Source organism: Serinus canaria, chromosome 21, assembly GCF_022539315.1.
Source record: "Serinus canaria isolate serCan28SL12 chromosome 21, serCan2020, whole genome shotgun sequence".
NCBI lineage: Eukaryota > Metazoa > Chordata > Aves > Passeriformes > Fringillidae > Serinus > Serinus canaria.
The window spans coordinates 4,232,609-4,251,658 of record NC_066334.1 but is presented as its reverse complement, the minus strand read 5'-3'; the positions used below and the strand labels follow the sequence as shown (position 1 = coordinate 4,251,658).

Genomic DNA, 19,050 nt, shown 5'->3' with positions numbered 1-19,050 from the left:
CTCACTAGAACCTCCTGTCGGGTAGCAGATTGTTAAATATCCCAAACCGGGAAACCATTCCAGCAGGAACTGCTTTGAGGGTCCCGTTAAAACAACCAGACTTCCTTAAAAACAAGGCCGGGAGCGCCTGGCGCCACTTAGGGAGCGTGGGCGGATCTGGGGGAGGGAGGAAAAGCGCAATTGTTTGAAATAAAAGTGTCAGCCTTTCATTCCAGTCAATGAAACAGATTTTATTTATGCCACAGGATTCCTTAAATAACTTAGATGCGCACAGAAAACTACCTAGAGATGTCACAGACATTCAGTGCGGCCCCGGCGCGGCACAGCACGAAAGCTTTGGTGTGCACGGTAGGACAAACCAGCGAGTCGAACACAGCAGCACAAAGACTCGCGGCCTCACGCGCCCCTCGAGCCACCACACGCCTCCAGCCTGGCTCTGACACAGGCAGGAGCGTCACCAACACAACAAACACCAACAAGGGCTCTGGAGGCAGATGGTGAGTGCCTGGGAAGACTCCTGGGGGCTTTCAGGGAGCTTCAGCCACCTGAAGCACGAGGTCTGAGGTGCTGAGCCCATCAGCAGCAAAGCGGTGGAGCCGGCAGCAGGCTGGGGCGGGCGGAGGAACGGGGCTGGCGCGGGCCGGACACAAAACGAACGGGAACAACCTGTATGTTTGGTGGGCGCTGGTGCCACACAGGTCACTGCTGGGCAGCCTGCTGCATCTGCGCCTGCCGCTTGGCTTTGGTCTGCAGGTACCTGCCCTTCCCTTCCTCGAAGCGACGCTTCTCGTCCTCGGTCTCCGTCTGGGGTCACAGAAAGAGTGCAAAACTGCAGTGTCAGTGTGCTGCAAATGTGTGCAGGAGGGAAACACACCTCCCCTCACACTTCTGTGAGGTGCTGCTCTCCGTCAAACATGCAACATGACAGCCAGCATGGCCTGCATTAAGCAGGTGACCTCTGCCCCATCAAATATTAAGCAACACCCCCAGTCAGGAGCACTGTGTCAGCAAAGCCCTGCCAGGATTAGGGGAGATGATAGAGGCAGCAGGCTGGAATGGGGACACCATGGGGAGCAGCAATTAAGGATGTGGGGGCCTCTGTTGCCACTCAGGGTCCCCTGGTGCAGGGCGTGCACACAGCCTGTCCTCAACAATGAGAAAGGAGAAAATCCCCAACTTCCACACTGGCAATTTTCAAAAGAAATAAAAAAAAACCAAAATAAAAAATAAAAAACAATCAAAAAAAAAAAAAAAAGACAAACAAAACAAAAACAATACAAATCAAAAACCCAAAACAAAACAAAAATAAAACAAAAACAAAACAAGCAAAACCCCCTGAAGCCTGTCCTGGGAAGTCATGTTCGTGCTCATATTTTTCTGCTGAGTAACTCAAGGGAAAAGGATTTCTTGGGCTGGGCTCTGCCACAGGAGGAGCAGGAGAGATGATGGCCCTGCTGGGTCCAATCCAGAGAGAAAAGCCCTTACCAGCAGCTGCGGGACAGGCAGGGGCCTCCCCTCCTTGCTCAGGGACACGTAGGTGAAGAAGGCGCTGACGGCACGGTACCGCTCCCGTGGCTCATCCACAAACGGGTCAGCATCCACAAAGACCTCTATTTCCATGGACTTATTGCTTGTGAATGTCATACGTCCTGAGACAGTGATGACACAGCCTGTGAAACAGAGAGGGGCTAGTCAAGGGAACAAGGGGTTCTGCATGTTTTATGCTTAAGCTGTGTCTTAAGCAGAGCACGGGATAAATCAAACAGGGTCGAATTTTCTCTGCCAGCATGTCCTGAAAGCACATCCAAGGGAGCCAGGGTGTGGCAACACAGCAAATCATAGTGCCTGCCACCACCCTTGGTACCTTTTTTGATCTTCTCATGGAAGTTGATGGCATCCACCGAGGCAGTGACGATGTTGGTCTTGCAGTGGCGGGCCGCCACAATCCCAGCAACCTCATCCATGAGCTTCATGGTGACACCTGTGAGGGCAAGCAGAGAGTCCTGTCTCAGGGAAGTCAGTGAGATTTCAGGAAAACCACACAAAGATTAGTAAGGCCTTAGCATGGCCAAAGCTATGCTGGGGAGTTGGACCAGAGACTAAATCCCAATTTCAGGAAAATCCAGTACAACGGCTCCTGTCAATACCAGGGCAACATCCTCACAGGACCCTTAATCCTGTGATTAAGGTCAGCTCTGTCTCTCCCAAATTTCTCTGAGCAAACTTTACCCTTGCAAGATGACATCAGTCCCACACACCTTGAAACAGCTCTGAGCCATGTTCGTTTTGTTTGTTTAAGGATTAGGTATGTGTTGTCCCAGCTCACAGCAAACACACCTCTCCCAGGGTTTACAACACATGTGCCAGCCCTGCAGGTGATGGGCACTGCCAGCCAAGAGGAAATTACTTCAGGTAATAGCAGTCATACACTGCATGTTTGTACTCCAGGATTTGCAACCTCACAGGCAATGACAAAACTGTAGGATTTACAAACAGTTTGAGTACATGAGTTTTTGGGGCACAGAAAAATATGAAGTTTTTGTCTCAGCTAAAGCAACTCTGACTTTGACAGTCAATGCAAAGGGGCCTGTGTGCCTCCAGAGGCAGAGCCCACAAAAAACAAAGTCACTCTCCAACCACAGTTTCCTCCAGGGAAAAGGCACCTCAACCTGAAACCCGGGTGCTGTGCAGGGCAGTGCTCACTCACCTCCATGCACAAAGCCCAGCAGCGTGCAGTCCGACGGGCCCACCAGGTGGATCAGGCTGGACTGGCTGTAGCCAACGGTGTGTGGCTCTGGTTAGAGAGCAAAGCGAGGTGAGAGCTACTCAGCTGGCACCCATACACCACCGTACACCCCTGCCTGAAGTTGTCCAAAGGAAGAAAACAGGGCTGGCTTGTGCAAAGCTGAACTATGTTAAAACCAGTGGTTAAACCAGGCTGGAGAAGTTCCAAGAGCATAGACTGTTCACCACCTGATGGGCTGATGCCTCCCTCTAATCTCCACCCATCCACTTTATTCTAGCTCAGCTCATTTCTTTCTTTTCAGGCTTTCAAAGAGCATGAAAGCAAACAGGAGTGAACTGGGTCACACTGCAGTCTGCTTCCCCTTCAGCTGAACCTCCTAGACCCTGCTTCATAGAGACCCTGTTTTCCCCTTGGTGGGAAGACCTTCACCCCCATGCCCCCAGCCCTCCCCCACCACAACTTCCAGGTGACAGAAGTCACACCCTCAAACTCCCAGCAGAGGAAATCTTCTCTCAGAAGTAGCTGTGTTTTCCATCTGATGACAGATGTTAAAAAAGCTCAAAGAAATGAAAAGCAGCCCAGTCCCACTCAGGGTGACCACCCACGGAGCAGTGCCCGCTGAACCTTACCTTTTGTCTGCCGGTCTGTGAGCAGGGAGGACAGAGGAGAAAAAACCATTTGAGCAACTTTCATCCCCCAACATTCCTCATGTGCCACCTCTCCACCTCTGCCTGAAAACCACAGCTAAGTCCTAGAGGCCATCCTTGCCCACCATTTGCATTTACCCCTTGCTGAGCAAAACCAGCTCGAGCTGCACACAAGCACACTAGGATACAGGAACAGGGTTTTGGAGAGGGGATGTCATGCACCAGCCCCTTCAGGGTACCACAGGCATCCACTCAGCTCCCTCTCCACTCACACACTGCTGCTCCAAAATCCTATCCCCATCCCTGCTGTGGTGTTTCAGAATGCACACTTGCACCTACAGGAACCTGGGGATGCCCAGGGGACCAGTTTGGTCTCCCAATACTGCTGGGCAATTTGCACTGGGTTCACACTGCCCATGTTACCTGGGTTGATGACAGGTAAGATCACGTCACCATTTCTCTGCTTAGTTTCCAGCCGATCCAGCTTTTGCTCCTCATAACGCTTCTTCCCCTCATCCTCCTGCTCCTTTCTCGCATACTGGAATAGAAGGCTGGTAAGGAGGGGATTGGCACAGCCACTGGCACAGCTGGGAGTGCCAACAGGGCCAAGTAAGTGCCATTCCACAGGGAGGACAAGTTCTAGTTTGGGGAGACCCAAGTGAGCTGTCCTACCTGGATGGGGGGAACCTCAACGACCTTATTCACGTTCTTCAGGGACAGTGGCACATACCACAGTGTCGCCTTGTTTGTCACCTTCTTTGCCCCTGGAGGAGAAAGGGGCAGCAGGTGATGGTGCCAAGGCCAGCAGTGCTGTACCTGCCTCCGGTCTGGGGTTGGGCACACACTGGCAATGCCACTGGCATTGATGGCCCCTTGCCCTGCTAGCTCCTACCAGGCTTTAGCTCTTAGCGGATGTGACAATGTGCTTTTGGGAAGATGTCCCAGCAAGCGGAACTGGTTGTCACAGCAACAGCAGGAAAAGGGACTTTTTCAGGCCAAAGGCAGCCACAGGCAGCAAATCAGGCAGGAAGAGCTACAAACAGATTTTGCTGTTTTTCACTACAATGGAGCCATAAATCCCAGGGAGCCTGCTTGGCCTCCCTCCCCAGCACCAGCCCTCCCTCCACTCCCAGCTCTGTCAATAAACACACAAGATCTCCTCTCTGCCGAATGCTGCCAGTGACAGAGCAGAGGATGGGGTCACCCCTGCAAGCTCTTGGCTTAACACTCTTATTCCTGGTGTTTTGGAACACAGCCACCAGCAGCCACCCACCTGTTAAAATGTTTTCAGACATGACGTTGACCTGAACCTCTACAGAGTGCCGGGAGGTGTAGGTGATCTCGGCACTGACGTTGGCCACCTCGCCAATGCACATCGGCGAGAGGAAGTCCGTCCGCTCCACCCGTGCCAGTGCAGCCACACAGGGCTCCTGGGGATGGTGAGACAGCCAAGATAGTGATCACAGCCATGCCACGGGACCACAGCTGGCAGCTCCCCGAGACCAGCCAAACCTGCCATGCCATGTGCAGCTCGGATACTGCAACTGCCACCTTATCAGCCACTGGCCGTGCTTCCTTCCCCATCTGTAACCAACACTGGGGTTGCCCCAACTCGCCTTTCTCAGGAATTAAAACATTAACAGCAGTAATGAGTAATAATGCTTCTACTGGTAAACCACAATTTCAGCAGAATGCTTCTAGCTACCGGGACCCAGCTGCAGCCAGAGACAGCAGTGGTTTGCATGCAGGAACAAACACGCCCAGTGAGACAGGGCACGGAGTGAAAATTCACCATGCCAGAGGCTGGCAGACACGCCAGCATCTACTCACTCCGGCCTGGGAATTGCAGTGGCGGGTGCTGATGATGGCTCCTGCCTCCTCGATCATCTTGAGGATGGTTCCCCCGTGGACATTCCCCGCGATGTTGGCGTCGTCTGGGCGCATAATCCTGCCGAAAGAGGCACACGAGAGCTCATAACCCCTGCCGCGCCCCCAGCCCAGCCCCGGTGCGGCTGCCCGGAGGCAGCATATCGCCCACCGGCTGAGCTGCCGAGACATCGCTGCTAGCATGAGGCTTCCTGTGAGCGGCGATGGAAACCGCTGAGAGCGGAAGGAAGCAGGGCGCCTCTGCCGGGGCACCCGGCGTCTCACCAGGGCCCCACCCCGCCGGGCCCCGGTGCGGCGCAGACCGAGCCGGGCCCGTGCCGGTGCTCCACGCGGCTTCCCGGCAGCAGCCGCGCTTTCTGACAACGGCGAATAACGGCCCGGGGGGCACTGAGGCGGCGGCTGCGCGCTGGCACGGACAGGAGCTGCTGTCCTGGAGCCGCGGGGACACAGGCGGGAGAACCACGCCCGGGAGAACGGCAGCAGCCCTGCCCGCTCTCAGCCCCCGCAGCACGGAGCACGGGCGCGGCGCTGCTGCGCTGTGCCCGCGCCCGGTGTCATTGACAGCGTGACTAAAGCGGGCGGCGCCGCCGATGCCGGCAGCAGGGCGGGCAGCATCTCGGTTGCAGACCGGCACCCGCCCGCGGCCCCCAGCACGCCCGCCTCCCTGCCCAGCCCTGTCCGGATCCCCGACCGCAGCGGGGCCGTACCTGGACACCTGGATGGCGGCCGGGCTAGGGCCCGCGGCCCCCGGCTCCGACATGGCGGCACCGGCGCCCCGCCCGCAGCAGCGCTGCGGCACCGCCGGGCTTGGTCCCGCCCCGCCGCGCCCGGACACGCCCCACCGCGCCGCGCCATTGGCGGACAGCGCGCGGGGCGGAGCGCCAGGCGGCTCCGGGGCTGCCCGCGGAGTCGTGTGAGCCCCCCGGGACTGGGGCTTCCCCGCCGCGCCCAGGAGTGCCCTGCCAGCTCGGGGACTCGTAGGGAGCCAGCGGCTTGGGGTCGGCACGGGCAGCACCGCCCGCGTTCCCGGCACCTTTGGCTCTCTCCGGTTGTAACACAGTTTCCGTGGGCGCCCCGGGGTTTTGGGTAGGGTGGTGGCGACAGTCCCGAGCAGGCAGTGACAGCTCGCAGGGTCCGGAGGGGGTTCAGGATCGCGCCCGTGGGACACGGGGTGCCGGGAGCCACGGCACTCAGGGCTTCACCGACCGCGAGCTCTCGGCTCTCGTCGGTGAGAATGCGGCGGAGCGTCTCCGTGAGCGACCGGAGGGTCTGGGGGCAGACGGGGCCGCCCGCGGGCGCGGGGGCCCGGAAATGCCGGAGCTGTCATTTGAACAGTTCGGCGGAGGCAGGAGGGAGGCCGGAATCAGGGTGCCTTCCGCGCAACGCCCGGTGGGGACATGGCGCTCCTGCTCTCCATACCGCTACCGGGTTTATAAACCGCCGGCGGGGCAGGGCGGGAGGGCGGGGGACAGGCAGGGAAGGAGGCGGGCAGGACGGCCTTGCCCTGTCCTTGGTGCTGATCGAGAAGCACCTCCGCTGTCCGCGGTCCTGACGGAGGGTCTCCCCACCTGTCTCCCACGCCGCCCGCTGCCCCAACAGCGATTCATAAAACCACTTTTCAGTGGCGGCCGAGACAGAACCTTTGCAAGGCTGGGTGGATACCAAAGCGGACCGTGCCAGGCTACCGGCACTCCGCGGCCGGCTGAGGCGGGGCAGCCGTCCGCCCAGCGACCCCCGTTCTGCCTGCACTGCTAGGACCAGCAGCGCACGTCGAGGGTGCCAGAGGAGCCCATCTTTGCCGCGCCTCTTGCCTGGGCGGGCAGCGGGAGGGGACACCCGTGTGGGCCGCTACGCAAGACTGCGGACAGCGGCGCCGGCAGCCGCGAACGGTCCGCTTTGGGGTCAACCCGGACTTGCACTGGTCCCGTCCGCCACTCGGCAAAGCGCGGCTGCCCCAACAGAGGCCGGGGGGAGCCGTGCGGGGGTCCCGAGCAGCGGGCAATCGCCGTGCCGTCGGGCGGGGCGGGCGGAGGGGCGGCCCCGGGGGAGGGAGAGGAGGAGCCGGCGGGGCCGGGGGGCGGCGAGGCGGGAGAGCCGCACAGTGCCAAGCGGCGGCCGGGGCCGCTGGGGCCGTGGCCGCCGCCGGGGCCGCTGGGGCCGGGGCCGCCGCCGGGATGGCGTTGGAGCGGGCGCTGCAGGCGGCGCGACAGGGCGACGTGGAGGCGCTGCGGGGGCTGCGGGCGGCCGGGCTACTGCGGCCGGGGCTGCGGGACGCCCTGGGGGCGTCCCCCGCGCACCACGCTGCCCGCGCCGGTCGCCTCGCCTGCCTCCGGTACCTGGCGGCCGAGACCGCGCTCCGCGGGGACGCGCGAGCGCGAAACGGGGCCACGCCGGCCCACGACGCCGCTGCCACCGGCAACCTCGCCTGTCTCCAGTGGCTGCTCACGCAGGGGGGCTGCGGCGTGCAGGTGCGAGGGGGGTAGCGGAGGGAGGCGGAGGGTCCCTCGGTGGCGCGGGCGGCCGGGGAGGCGTTCCGCGGTCCCGTGTGGGTGGCTGTGGCCGAGGGGAGACGGTCACGCGTGGTGCTTCCAACTCTGCCGACGGCGAGCCGGGGTCCGTCCTAGTCGGCACGGGCAGGGCTCCGCCGTGCATAGCGGCCGGCATCCGACGGACCCGGAGAGTCCCCGGCATCCCGGAGGGGTTCAGCCGCGAGGGTAGCACATATTGCCCGGGGCTGCCGCCCCCTCCCGGGGTTACACAACGGCGGGACCGCGGCGGTAAGCGGCTTGCCCCGGGGCCGGCCGAGAGTTAAAGACATGTGACGGCCGAAGGAAGAGGAGGCGGCGGGGTTGGGAGCGGAGATTATTTGGGAAGGAAGGGGTCAGCACGCATCGGCGACCTCCTGGCCAGGGGCCAGAGCTACCCGCGCCCCACCGAGCTGGCGACTGCGGGTAGCTCTGGGCTGGCGGCACAGCGGGTCTCGGCGGCAAGTTCGCGGTTAGGGGCTCGGCGGCCGGTAGAACAAGGAGGGCATTGTGCTGCACTCACTGTGTGCGGACGCAGACCCTTGACGGAGGCAGACACGCTGGTCCCACGGTCGCTCCGATGCTCTGTGCTCCTGCTCCAGCCCGGCTCCGTACGAACAGGAACTCCACTCGCCGCCCCACCCGCCTGGCACCAGCTCCGGGCTGGGGGATGCCCCACGGCTGCCTGCGGTCACCAACCCCCTTGCCGGAAGGGCTTGGTGCCTGGCACTGACAGCCGTCCCACTTCCTCCTGCAGGACACAGACAACTCTGGTGCCACCATCCTACACCTGGCAGCCCGCTTCGGTCACCATGAGGTGATCGACTGGCTCCTCCGCTTTGGAGGCAGCGATCCCACGGCAGCCACCAACACGGGAGCGCTGCCCGTCCACTACGCCGCCGTGAAAGGGGATTTCCCTTCCCTGAGACTCCTCTTGGGACACTGCCCCAGGTAACGGCCCCCACGGCTGGCAGCGAGACAGGGTCTGCCGGAAGCTTGGCACCCACCAGCAGGAGAGGGGCTAGTGGGAGAACAAGGTGCCTGCTGTGGCCCCCAACGCTCCCTCCAGCCACTGGGCAAGGTGCCAGCACTGGGGACGAATGCTGCTGCCACCCTGATCCCCCAGCTCCAAGGGCAACGCGGCCGCGTTATCAGGCTGGGCAGCCAGCTGCATCTTCTTTATGGCCCAGAAAGAAAGGGAGAGGAGGAGAGGGGAGAGCGCTGGCAGAAATATTGTCACTGGCCGCTGAGTCGGCTCCTGGCGCGGGGCGATAACACAGCCGCCTTTGTCCTCCCGCTGTTATGTAAATGGATTAGGCTGACCGCCGGGGAGAGGCTGCTCCCCGCGCCGGAGACGACCTTTCCGCTTGCCCAGGTCCGTGGGCATTGCTGGACGTGGGAGCCTCTCCCGGACGGCTCCGTCGCGGCAGCATCCCCGCTTTTCCACCTGAGCGGTACCTGGGGCCGGGCTGGTCCCCCGGTTACGTGGCATAGCAGCCCATAAGGCCCGCGATGCCGGGCCTCGCCACGAGGCTGCAGCAGGTGATTAGGTGGCCGCTAATCCGATTTCCTGTGGTGGGCAGAGGCCACTAGAAATAACCCACAGGCCCAGCCAAAGCGGAGCCGGGGGATGCGCTATTGCTCCACATTGTTCCTGGAGGGCTCCAGGGTTGTGGATAAGAGGGATTGCACAGCTCTCCCACATCCAGGGAGTCCTGAGGCAGCGGGACGTGAACCAGCACTCGGCACCCCTCTGTCTCTGGGTGACACAACACCAGAGCCCTGCATCTTTTTCTTCAGGCAGGGCCACAGAGATCCCTGGATCCCATGGCACTTACTGGCCAGGGCTGTCCCAGCCCCACTTCTTTATCTCCTTGCCCCAGGTCTGCCAGTTTAGCCCTGAGCACTTCTGGGATTAACCCTTGCAGCCCAAGCCCAGCCCCAAACCAGTCGCTGCTCCTGCTCGATGCCCACTGTGTCAGCCCAAGTGTGGCAAGGCGCTGGCATTGCCTTTCACGCTGCTTGCCGGGGTTGTTCCGCTGCTGTCACCGCCTTCCCCCTGAATAATTTAGGGCTGGCCCTGCTCCCAGCCCCGCGCCTGCCCGGAGGCTCCGTTACAGCTGCGAAATCCAATCCCCGGTGCCGCTGCGGAATGCTGGCGCCCCCAGCCCACCTTCGGATCGCCCCCGGCAGTCGGTGGCCCAGCATGGGGTCCCAGCCATATGGCAAAGCAGTTTAGTGGTGGTGCCCAAGTGGCTTAACCCCTTCCCAATTACTGAGAAATGGGAATCAGGGACTGACTCTGTGCCCGTGCTACTGCTGTCTCCTCCACCCCAATCTGCAACTGCCCCAAGCCCCATTCTCAGCCCCTGCTCAGGGCTGTGCCAGCCTGGCACTGCTGGGCTGCGGGACAGGAACTCAGTGGCCAGGCACGCAAGGCACTGCGGGAAGGGAGTGCTGGCCACAGCCTGTCTCACAGTTACAGGGATCAATTATTTAGGGCCTGCGATCGTTGCGATAACAGAGCAGAGTATTTATTGCTCTTCCTTTTTTAAATATTCAACAGGTTTATTTTATGGAGCACTTAATAAAACAGCTTCCTGTGGGGTCGGGAGGCAGGATGCGGGATGTGGGATGCAGATTATGGGTCTATGGGGGATGTGGGGTAAAAGATGTGGGATTCAGGATTTGGGTTGCACAGTCTGGGATACACAATTCAGGATGAGAGACACAAGGATACCAAGGCCTTTTGGGGCAACAAAGGGACACCAGCACCCAGTAGCTGGGCCGGGCAGCGCCATAGCGCAGTTTGGCCTTTCCCCGCCGACTCCATGGCCGGTGCTGTGTAAGCAGCTTACTTTAAAATACGACTAAATTGCAGTGTCCAAAAACAGCCGGAGGAAGGAGCTTAGCCTAAGCAGGCTGATTAACTTAGTGACCTCCCACTGCAGCTACAGCCACCGCAGCAGGACAGGGACATATGCGAAGCCATGGGGTGGACAGCTCACAGTCTTGGCACTGCCCTGCCTGCCCACAGCTGTCTCCCCTGCACCTCCCCATGTTCCTTGTGTCCCACAAGCCCCCATGTCCCTGTATCCTGCCTGCCCCCTATCCCAGCCCTGGCAGTAGCAGTGGCCACAGGTGACGGACGCTGTGCCCCACTTGCAGTACGCTGAGTGCCCAGACCAAGACAGGGGCCACCCCGCTGTACCTCGCCTGCCAGGAAGGCCACCTGGAGATCATCCAGTACCTGGTGCAGGATTGTGGGGCTGACCCCCATGCACGTGCTTATGACGGCATGACCCCACTGCACGCCGCCGCCCAGATGGGTCACAACACTGTCATCGTATGGCTGGTAAGCACTGTCCAGGCACGGCATGGCCTGGTGGCACAGTGCAGTGGCACAGCACAGGGTGCAGAGCCCCAGTGCTCAGCCCGCCTGCCCACACAGATGAGCTTCACAACGGTGAGCCTGTCGGAGCGGGATGCTGAGGGGGCCACGGCCATGCACTTTGCCGCCAGCCGTGGCCACGCCAAGGTGCTGAGCTGGCTGCTGCTGCATGGTGGGGAGATCACTGCCGATGGCTGGGGTGGCACGCCGCTGCATGATGCTGCTGAGAATGGCGAGCTGGAGGTGGGTGCTGGTGGCCAAGAGGGTGTCAGGGCAAGGGGGGGCCCTTCCTTCCAGCCCTGCCATGCACTCCCACTCTCCCCAGTGCTGCCAGATTCTGGTGGTGAATGGTGCCGACCTCAGCATCCGTGACCAGGATGGCTACACAGCAGCCGACCTTGCCGACTACAATGGCCACAGCCACTGCGCCCAATATCTGCGCACCGTGGAGAACATGGTACGGGGATGAGGGCATGGGGAGCACACAGGGAACATGCAGGTCTTCCCCACCTCTGCCCTGCTGACTGACCCCTCGGCTGTGCCAGCAGAGCGTGGAGCACCGCGTGCTGTCACGAGACCCCTCGGCGGATGGGGAATGCCGACAGCCCGACTCAGGCATGTCATCGCCCAACACCACGGTGTCGGTGCCCCAGGCGCGCTTCGAGGTGGGCTCCCCTGCCAGCACCCTCTCCAACTACGACTCCTGCCACTCCAGCCAGTCCAGCACCGGGGAGAAGAGGGGCGGCCCCCCAGGGGCCCCCGCCGCCCGTGAGTGCGGGGCCAGGGGGCGCAGGGCGGGGGGTGCGGGTCCAGCCCCCCCTGACCCCCTGCCCTGCGCAGGGGTGCCTGAGCCGGCGCTGGCGGACATGCAGGCGTACATGGACATGCTGGACCCTGAGATGCGGCCACGGGGCCGGGGCCCAGCAGGCGAGGGTCCCCTGCCGCCACCACCCCCTGCCTTCCCCCCACCACCACCCCCACCCCCCACCACCCAGCCACCCCCGCCACCCCCTGGCTACCCTGCACCTGCGCCCCCCGCTGCCCCCCACACCGCTGACATCTACGTGCGGGCCAAGAACAACCTGCGGCATGTGGAGAGCCAGGCGCTGCGCCGAGAGGTACGGCCCCATGCACCGTGTCCCCTGCACTACGCCCCATACACCAGCTCAAGGAACATACCACCCGGGAGGGACATGCCACAGGGCACCCATCCCGTTTGAGCAGTTGTTGCCTGCGCTGGGAGGGGACAGTCCCAGCTGGAGGCCGCATGCCCACAACTCTAGCATGCACTGGGGGGCTGGGGCTCAGCCAGCAGTGAGGATGCAACAAGCTGGGGCTAGTGATGCTCTGGTGGCTCTATGGCACTGGGTGGGCCCATTGCGTTGCTGCACTGGCTGGGGCACCCAGCAGCACCATGGCATGGCAGCCGCGCCCATGCAGCCCGGTGATACCACAGGCACCATGCCGAGCTGGGCGTGGGCAGCTGCGCAGGCAGTAACCCGAGCGGCCGGCTCCGGTGTCGCCCGCACCACAGGTGTCGGGTGGCACAGCCAGCGCTGCCAGGAGCTGAGAGGGCTCAGCCAGGCGTGCACAGGTAAGAGGGGTGCAGCCCTCCATGGCGGGCTGGGGGGGCATAAGGATGCAGTAGGTTTGGGGTCACCCTGACCCCCTACCATGGCTCTCGCCACCTCACTGGGGACAGGATTCTGGGCATGGTCAGGACACTGGCAGAGTTCAGTGCTGTGGGGGACAGGGCACATAGGATGGGGGTCGCAGCGGAGCAGTGTATGCCAGGCACATGGTGGGTTTGGGACCACAGTGCTTGTTGTGCATGGCCTTGGCTCTTTAGTGCTTACCGGAGTAATGGACTGCCTTGGGGAGGTGTGAGCATGTGGCAGAGCGTGCCGCAGTGGTGTGGGTGCCCCACGAAATGGGGCTCAGCGGCACGGACCCTTGTGCCAGACAGGGGCTGGGACTGCTGGAGTGGGAGCCAGGCTTGGCACAATTCCCATGGCAGCTGGAGTAGGAAACACTGCGCTGACGTTTGTTGACTTAGCTGGGGCTGGTGGCGGTGGCAGCGAGCACCTGGGCTCACTGTGAAAATGCCATGGGTGGAGGTGGCATCGGGGAAATGCAAATAGAGGGGCCCCCAGCAAAGACAGCAGGGCTATGCCACGATGGCACCCCAAACCCAGGCAGCAGGCACAGCCCCCTGCAGCGCAGCACTCAGCAGCACAACTCGCAAAGCCGCTGTGGAATGCGCCGGGGTGAGCTGAGGCTATGCTGCTTGAGAGCCCTGTTCAGAGGGAGGTTTGGAACCGGGCCCCAGCCCCGCGCAGGATAAGCTTCCTATAATCCGGGGGGCTGGGGCTTGGCACTCCTGTTCCCAAGGGGTTATCCTGGGGGAGGCTTGGACAGGATCCTGGGCATAGGCTATGGGGTCACAGTGCCAGGCACTGATGCTGCACACTGCCAACATGGCACGCAGCCCCTGGTAGAGCCATTTGCCGAACAGATCCCAGGGCATGCACCTGCTGTCCCTCCCAGCTCTGCATCTGCCCCAAGGCAAACCGCTGGCACGGTCCTACTCCACTACGGGCCTGTGCCACGGTCACAGCCAGGCACGGTGGGGCTGAGGTGGGCTTCCCATTGCAGCTGGCATCGCGTGACAGCAGTCCCGAGGGCCTGCGCCGGGCCGACTCCAGCAGGCGGTCAAGGAATTTCGGCAAGCAGCCGAGCACCGGTGACTACTACAAGCACCTGGGGCACATTGTGGCAGAGCAGCCAGGCCCCCAGCGAATGGCGCACACCGAGGAGGTGAGCCCTGCGCCGCGAGCCTGTGCACAGCTCAGTGGGATGGGCACCGAGCAACGCCTCCCCATGCTCTCTTCCAGGCATCACCCATGCCGGCGGACACCATGAGCAATGGGGAGAGCAAGTCTGGTGCAGAGCTGCCGCCTCCACCCCCGCCCCCACCACTGCCCGACACCGCCTGCCCGACGCCCCCACCGCCGCCCCCACTCGCCGAGACTCCCGCCGGCCCCCGCCGCTCCTCCTCCTCAACGGGAAGTAAGTGGCAGGGTGCCGGGTGGGCACGGGGAGTGATCCTGGGCACTGTCCCATTGGCTCCACTGTAGCATTGACCTCCTTGGCTCGTCTCCTCCCGCGGCACTTGGGCCGCGCGGCTCCTGACAGCCTCTCTGTCCTTCTCTCCTCCGGTGTCGGCGCGGGGGCCCCCACGCCCGCTCGCCCCTGCCTGCTCTCACTGCTGGCCGCTTCTCTTCTCTCTTGTCTCGCGGTGGCCAAATCCTTCCTCTGCCGCGCGCCCCGCGCCGCCTCTCTGCTTCTCTCCCTAGGAGGAAAGGCGCTCAGGCAGATGAAGAGTAAGTACCGCGGCCCCACGCTCTCCCTGCTCAGGGGGTGCCCTGGCGCGGGGCACAGCCGGAGAGGCCCTGTGCTGCAGGCACGGGGCATCGCTGGTGACAGCTGGGGGCTGTCACCTGCCCGCGGCGCTCCGGCCGCCGGGCCCTCGCTGCGCGTCGCCGGCCGGCGGTGCCACGCGGGGAGCCGAGCGCCGGTGCGGGGCTGCCGAAGGAGCCAGGCAGGGCTGGCAGGGCCGGGCGGGCAGCCGGGCCCCGAGGTCCCGCACACAGAGGGCCTTTGTTCGCGCTCAGCCGGCCGGCGTGACCCCGCCACGTGAGCGCACCGGCCGCTCCCCCGCCGCTGACTGCAGCCGGCGGGCTTGGCCGCTGCTCGGCGCCCGCTTTATTAGCGCCGGCTCCCGGGACCGGAGGGTCTCAGCCGGCGCTGGATGGCAGCGCGAGCGTCCCGCTGGGCCCTCAGCACCCGCAGCCCTCTGGCTCCGGCGTGGCGCAGCCGAGCGGGGCGAGCTGCGGGCGCCGGCCGCGGGGAGGGGGCTTTGCCTTGGCACGGTACCATGGGCCTTTAGGGACTCACGCATGGCTGGCACGGACGGTGGGTGCTCGCGAGGCGGGTAGCATTAGCAGTGGGAAGAGCATCCTCGGGGTGCAGGTGCCACGCAGCCCTTTGGGCACCGGGCTGGAAGGGAGTCTGGTTCAGACTGTCTGTGCATCGCTGCCGGGAGCTGCCAGGGGAGTGTAGGGGGATGTCCTGCAGTGGCAGGGCTGACACCGGACATGGAGCCATCCCTCCAGAGGCACGCTTCTGTTGCAACACAGTGCCTCGGGGGCATGAAGTGGCATTCAAGGCTGGGGCCAGGCTGAAACCCTTGCAGCTGAGTGTTGCGGTGCTGGGGTGCTGCTGCAGCAGGTTGCCATGGACCCTGTAAGCTGCTGTTGGAGTGCTGGTCTTACAGATCTGTGGAGATGGGGTGCCAGGCTATGAGTGCTGGCGGGCTGCTCCACTGGGGTCTGATGGACCCAGGAGTTTGGTGATGTGCTGTTCCTGTGGACTGCTGAGCTGGGTGTCCGGATGCTGCTTCAGGGGTGTTCCAGGGGCTCCTGGATGGTGCAGAGGGGGACAGTCAGCCAGCCAGCCACCCCTCCACCCCCCTACCCTGCGAGCTGGTGGGGGATTCACAGGGGCAGGGAGATGGTGCTAGCGGGGTGCTTACTGCCCCTTCTGCCTCCCCTCAGGCACCAAGTCCTTCAACATGATGTCCCCCACCGGCGACAACTCGGAGCTGCTGGCCGAGATCAAAGCTGGGAAGAGCCTCAAGCCAACTCCACAGAGCAAAGGCTTCACCACTGTTTTCTCCGGCAGCGGCCAGGCAGGGGCCAACGTAGGTGGTGTTGGGGGCCAGGGGAGCCGGTGGCGTGGCACGGCACAACACGGCAAGTGCCCACCGCCCTCCCTCCCTCCTTCCACAGGCAGAGTCTCCAGTGTCCTCCCCGTCACCCACCAGGACGCCCACCCCGCCGGCAACCCCCGAGGCTGCTGGGCCGCCACGCTGCCTGGCAGGGGGCTCTCCAGAGCCAGTGCTGAACGGAAGCTCACCGGTGCCGGCAGCAGGCGCTGGGGCAGCGGTGGAGGTAGAGGCGCTGGTGCCGAGCCAGGACGAGCACGGTCGGCCCATCCCCGAGTGGAAGCGGCAGGTGATGGTTCGCAAGCTGCAGCTCCGCATGCAGGAGGAAGAGGAGCAGCGGCGCAAGGTAGGGGGGTCCCACGTGCTGCGGCGGCGAGCGCGGCGCGGGCATGTCCCAAGCAGCTCAGGACCTGGCGAGACGGCGTGCGTGGCATTGCCTCTGGCTCCTAATTGGGCTGGGGACCACCTTACCTGCATGCAGGCGTGTCATACCCCGGGGATGCCACACACGGCGGCAGTGGCACGAGTTGCTTGCGGGATGGCCTCAAGAGCCCCTTTGCCCTCTTTCCCGCCGCAGCCTGGGAACCGCTCGCCGCCCCTGTGCCGGCGCGGGCCATCTGCCCGCGGGGGCATACCGGGACCCGCCGGGCAGCCGATGCGGGAGGAGGATATGCAGCACCTGGAGAGGCAGCTGGGGAGCCTGCGGGTGATGCACGAGGCGCAGCCGGGGAAGCCGCTTCCAGGGGGGCCGGAGGAGGAGCTGCTGCCACTCGTGCCGCTCTCCTCCCCCCCGGCGCCCCGGCGCTTCGCCCTCGCCCAAGAGGACGCGCCTGCCCGCGGCAGCCAGTCTCCCACGCTGCCGAAGAGCGCGGCCGCACCACCAGCCACCCTGAGGGGCCGGGAGGGCCCTGGGGCGGGGAGAGCAGAGGGCGGCCCCGGTGCCCAGCACGACGCTCGGAGCGAGATCCTGGGCTGTGGTGTCTCTGTCCGCAGCCTCAAGGCCAATTACGAGGGGCCAGGGGGACCCCCTGCACCTCCCCCGAGGGTCACTAAGCGCAAGCGGGTGCAGCCCCCTGGTAGCACCCGCCGGCCCATTCTGGAGGAGGAATACGGGGATGGGGCACTGCGGAGGAGCAGGCCAGCGCTGCCAGAGCCAAGCAGCCCACATGAACGCCCCAAGGGGTGCAAGGAGCGCGCCGTCTTCCTCTTCCTGGAGCACTGGAAGAAGCGGGCACTAGCGGCAGTGCCTGGGGAGGAACGGCCACGGCGCCAGGGGAGGCGGCGACCGGCAGCGGGGCGGCTGTTGGCCCGCTGGAGGAGTGTTGCCCGCCGGGTCCCAGGGCGTCAGATCCGGCGGCTGAGCCGCACCACGGTGCTGTACTGGCCCCAACACTTCCTGCCCCACGTCGGCGGCTCGCCCATGCCCCACGACAGCCTCCCGCTCGACCTCTTCATGCTGGGCTACTTCCAGCTGCTGGAGATGCCCCTCAGCCCCGAGGAGCGGCGCTTCCGCCACCTCCTCTGCTACGAGATGTTTGACCGCCTGGGCAGCCACAGCTGGCACCGCGTCCGCCGTTTCCACCGCACCGTGCTGGAGCAGGTCGAGGCTGGCCACCGCCACTGGCTTGACGGCTTTGAGGACCTCGTGCAGGACTTTTTTGGGGATGACCCTGCGGCAGTGGTAGAGAGCCTGCCAGAGTCCCCCACCATGGCCCCGGAAGGGCAGGGGGCAGCAGTGCCAGTACCGGAGCTAGGAGAGTTCAGCGAAGAGGACGTCTGCCGCTTCATTGACCGCAGCTTCTCCTTCTGGAAGGAGAAGGAGGCAGAGATGTTCGACACTTGAGTCCAACGGGATGCTGCAGGCTGTGCCAGTGGTGTGGCATGGAGCAGCAGCAAGCTCAGGGGACAGCTGTGGGCTGGTGCCCGGGTGCGCTCGCCTGCCTGTGTGGCGCGTGGTGCAGCTCAGCTTGGCAGAAGGCTGGGCGCTGTTCTGCGCGGCCCCGGGCAAAGGTTGCAGTGTGTGCCGCTTGCCGTGGCTGTGTGTTGTGTGGGAGGTGCAGCGGCGAGGCTGCGCTCCCCTCTGGTGTGGCGTTTGCGGTGCCGGGGCAGTGTGGGCCCCCGCGTGTCGTGCAATAAAGCTGTGGTGTGCTGCAAGGGCTGGCCACGCCACGGGCTCCTTCCTCCTCCCGGCGCCGGCGGAAGGTGGGCACTGAGGGGCGCATCGGCGAGCCATGTGCCGGTGAACCCCACCGGTACCGTGACAAGGAGGGCTCTGCCAGAGGGATGTGGTGCCGGGCACCAGGATGATGCTGCGGCCCCACGGTGCCGGCAGTGAGGGCGGGCAGTGCCGGTAACACGGCTGTCTGTTGCAGGAGAAGGAAGAGGAGGCACGCCTGGCCAGCATGCCGGCCTGGAGGAGGGACATCCTGCGCAAGAAGCTGGAGGAAGAGAGGTGAGCCAGGGTCGGGGGATGCCGCAGCAGCCGGCGACTCCCGCGGCTCTACTAACAGCACTCTTCCCTTTGCCTTCGCAGGGAGCAGAAACGGTGAGTGCGGCAAGCCCCTTCCCTGGGTGGGCGGGCACGGCGGCTCCCGCGGCTCTGGTGACCGCGGTGCCCTGTGCCCTCTGCTGCCAAGTAGGAAAGAGCAGGAGAAGCTGAAGCGGGAGGAGGAGGAGAAGGAGAAGGAGCAGTCGGAAAAGTTAAGGACTCTCGGGTACGATGAGACAAAGCTGGCGCCCTGGCAGCGACAGATCATCCTCAAGAAGGGGGACATAGCCAAGCACTAGCCACGCCACACCGCATCCTGGCTCTTCGCAGCAGGAGGAGACTGGCAGGTCCTCCCATGGACCGCGACATGCTTCGGCACCCTCCTCCTGCCGTGGATGGCCACACAGCCCAACCCAGAGAAGCCCCTCCCACCACCCCAGGCACCCGTAGCCACCCCTACCCCCACATCCCGCTGCTGCCAGCCCTCCACTACCCTGTGCTGCCCGTTGCAAAGCGAACTGCCGCGGCGTGGGACACGCGGCTCCTTGCGCACCGCCCGGCTCGGCCGCGGCGGCCGGGC

General features: G+C 63.8%; 2 protein-coding genes across 6 annotated transcripts; one reads left to right on the top strand and one right to left on the bottom strand.

The window, feature by feature from the left end:
* Positions 1-204: 204 nt before the first annotated feature.
* Positions 205-6,091, bottom strand: ACOT7 (acyl-CoA thioesterase 7). Of its 4 annotated transcripts, none has more exons than XM_050982635.1 (10): positions 5,988-6,091; positions 5,224-5,341; positions 4,667-4,823; positions 4,066-4,157; positions 3,817-3,931; positions 3,376-3,390; positions 2,708-2,794; positions 1,865-1,981; positions 1,486-1,670; positions 205-804 (listed from the first exon to the last, which is right to left on the bottom strand). In XM_050982635.1, the coding sequence occupies exons 1-10, from the start codon at positions 6,038-6,040 to the stop codon at positions 700-702; spliced, it is 1,044 nt and encodes a 347-aa protein (XP_050838592.1). In that variant the 5' UTR covers positions 6,041-6,091; the 3' UTR covers positions 205-699. The 4 variants fall into 4 exon arrangements, with proteins under 4 accessions (XP_050838592.1, XP_050838591.1, XP_050838593.1 ...); XM_050982634.1 differs by lacking the exon at positions 5,988-6,091 and adding an exon at positions 5,432-5,565 and having other exon boundaries at positions 3,376-3,477; XM_050982636.1 differs by lacking the exon at positions 3,376-3,390.
* A 1,363-nt stretch (positions 6,092-7,454) lies between these two features.
* Positions 7,455-18,928, top strand: ESPN (espin). 2 transcript variants are annotated; one of them, XM_050982545.1, is made up of 15 exons: positions 7,455-7,748; positions 8,563-8,756; positions 10,974-11,160; positions 11,257-11,439; positions 11,522-11,653; positions 11,745-11,914; positions 11,990-12,314; positions 13,852-14,013; positions 14,091-14,265; positions 14,553-14,579; positions 15,813-15,958; positions 16,047-16,328; positions 18,355-18,434; positions 18,516-18,527; positions 18,622-18,928. In XM_050982545.1, the coding sequence occupies exons 1-15, from the start codon at positions 7,455-7,457 to the stop codon at positions 18,767-18,769; spliced, it is 2,517 nt and encodes an 838-aa protein (XP_050838502.1). In that variant the 3' UTR covers positions 18,770-18,928. The 2 variants fall into 2 exon arrangements, with proteins under 2 accessions (XP_050838502.1, XP_050838503.1); XM_050982546.1 differs by lacking the exon at positions 14,553-14,579.
* Positions 18,929-19,050: the final 122 nt, after the last annotated feature.

Bases quoted from the DNA above. Each gene is read 5' to 3' on its own strand.
- ESPN (XM_050982545.1), top strand. From the start codon at position 7,455: ATGGCGTTGGAGCGGGCGCTGCAGGCGGCGCGACAGGGCGACGTGGAG. The intron at 8,757-10,973 runs GTAACGGCCCCC...CCCCACTTGCAG, and splicing joins CTCTTGGGACACTGCCCCAG to TACGCTGAGTGCCCAGACCA. The intron at 16,329-18,354 runs GTAGGGGGGTCC...TGTCTGTTGCAG, and splicing joins AAGAGGAGCAGCGGCGCAAG to GAGAAGGAAGAGGAGGCACG.
- ACOT7 (XM_050982634.1), bottom strand. From the start codon at position 5,463: ATGCTAGCAGCGATGTCTCGGCAGCTCAGCCG. The intron at 5,342-5,431 runs GTGGGCGATATG...CTCTTTCGGCAG, and splicing joins ATGTCTCGGCAGCTCAGCCG to GATTATGCGCCCAGACGACG. The intron at 1,982-2,707 runs GTGAGTGAGCAC...TTGCCCTCACAG, and splicing joins GCTGGGCTTTGTGCATGGAG to GTGTCACCATGAAGCTCATG.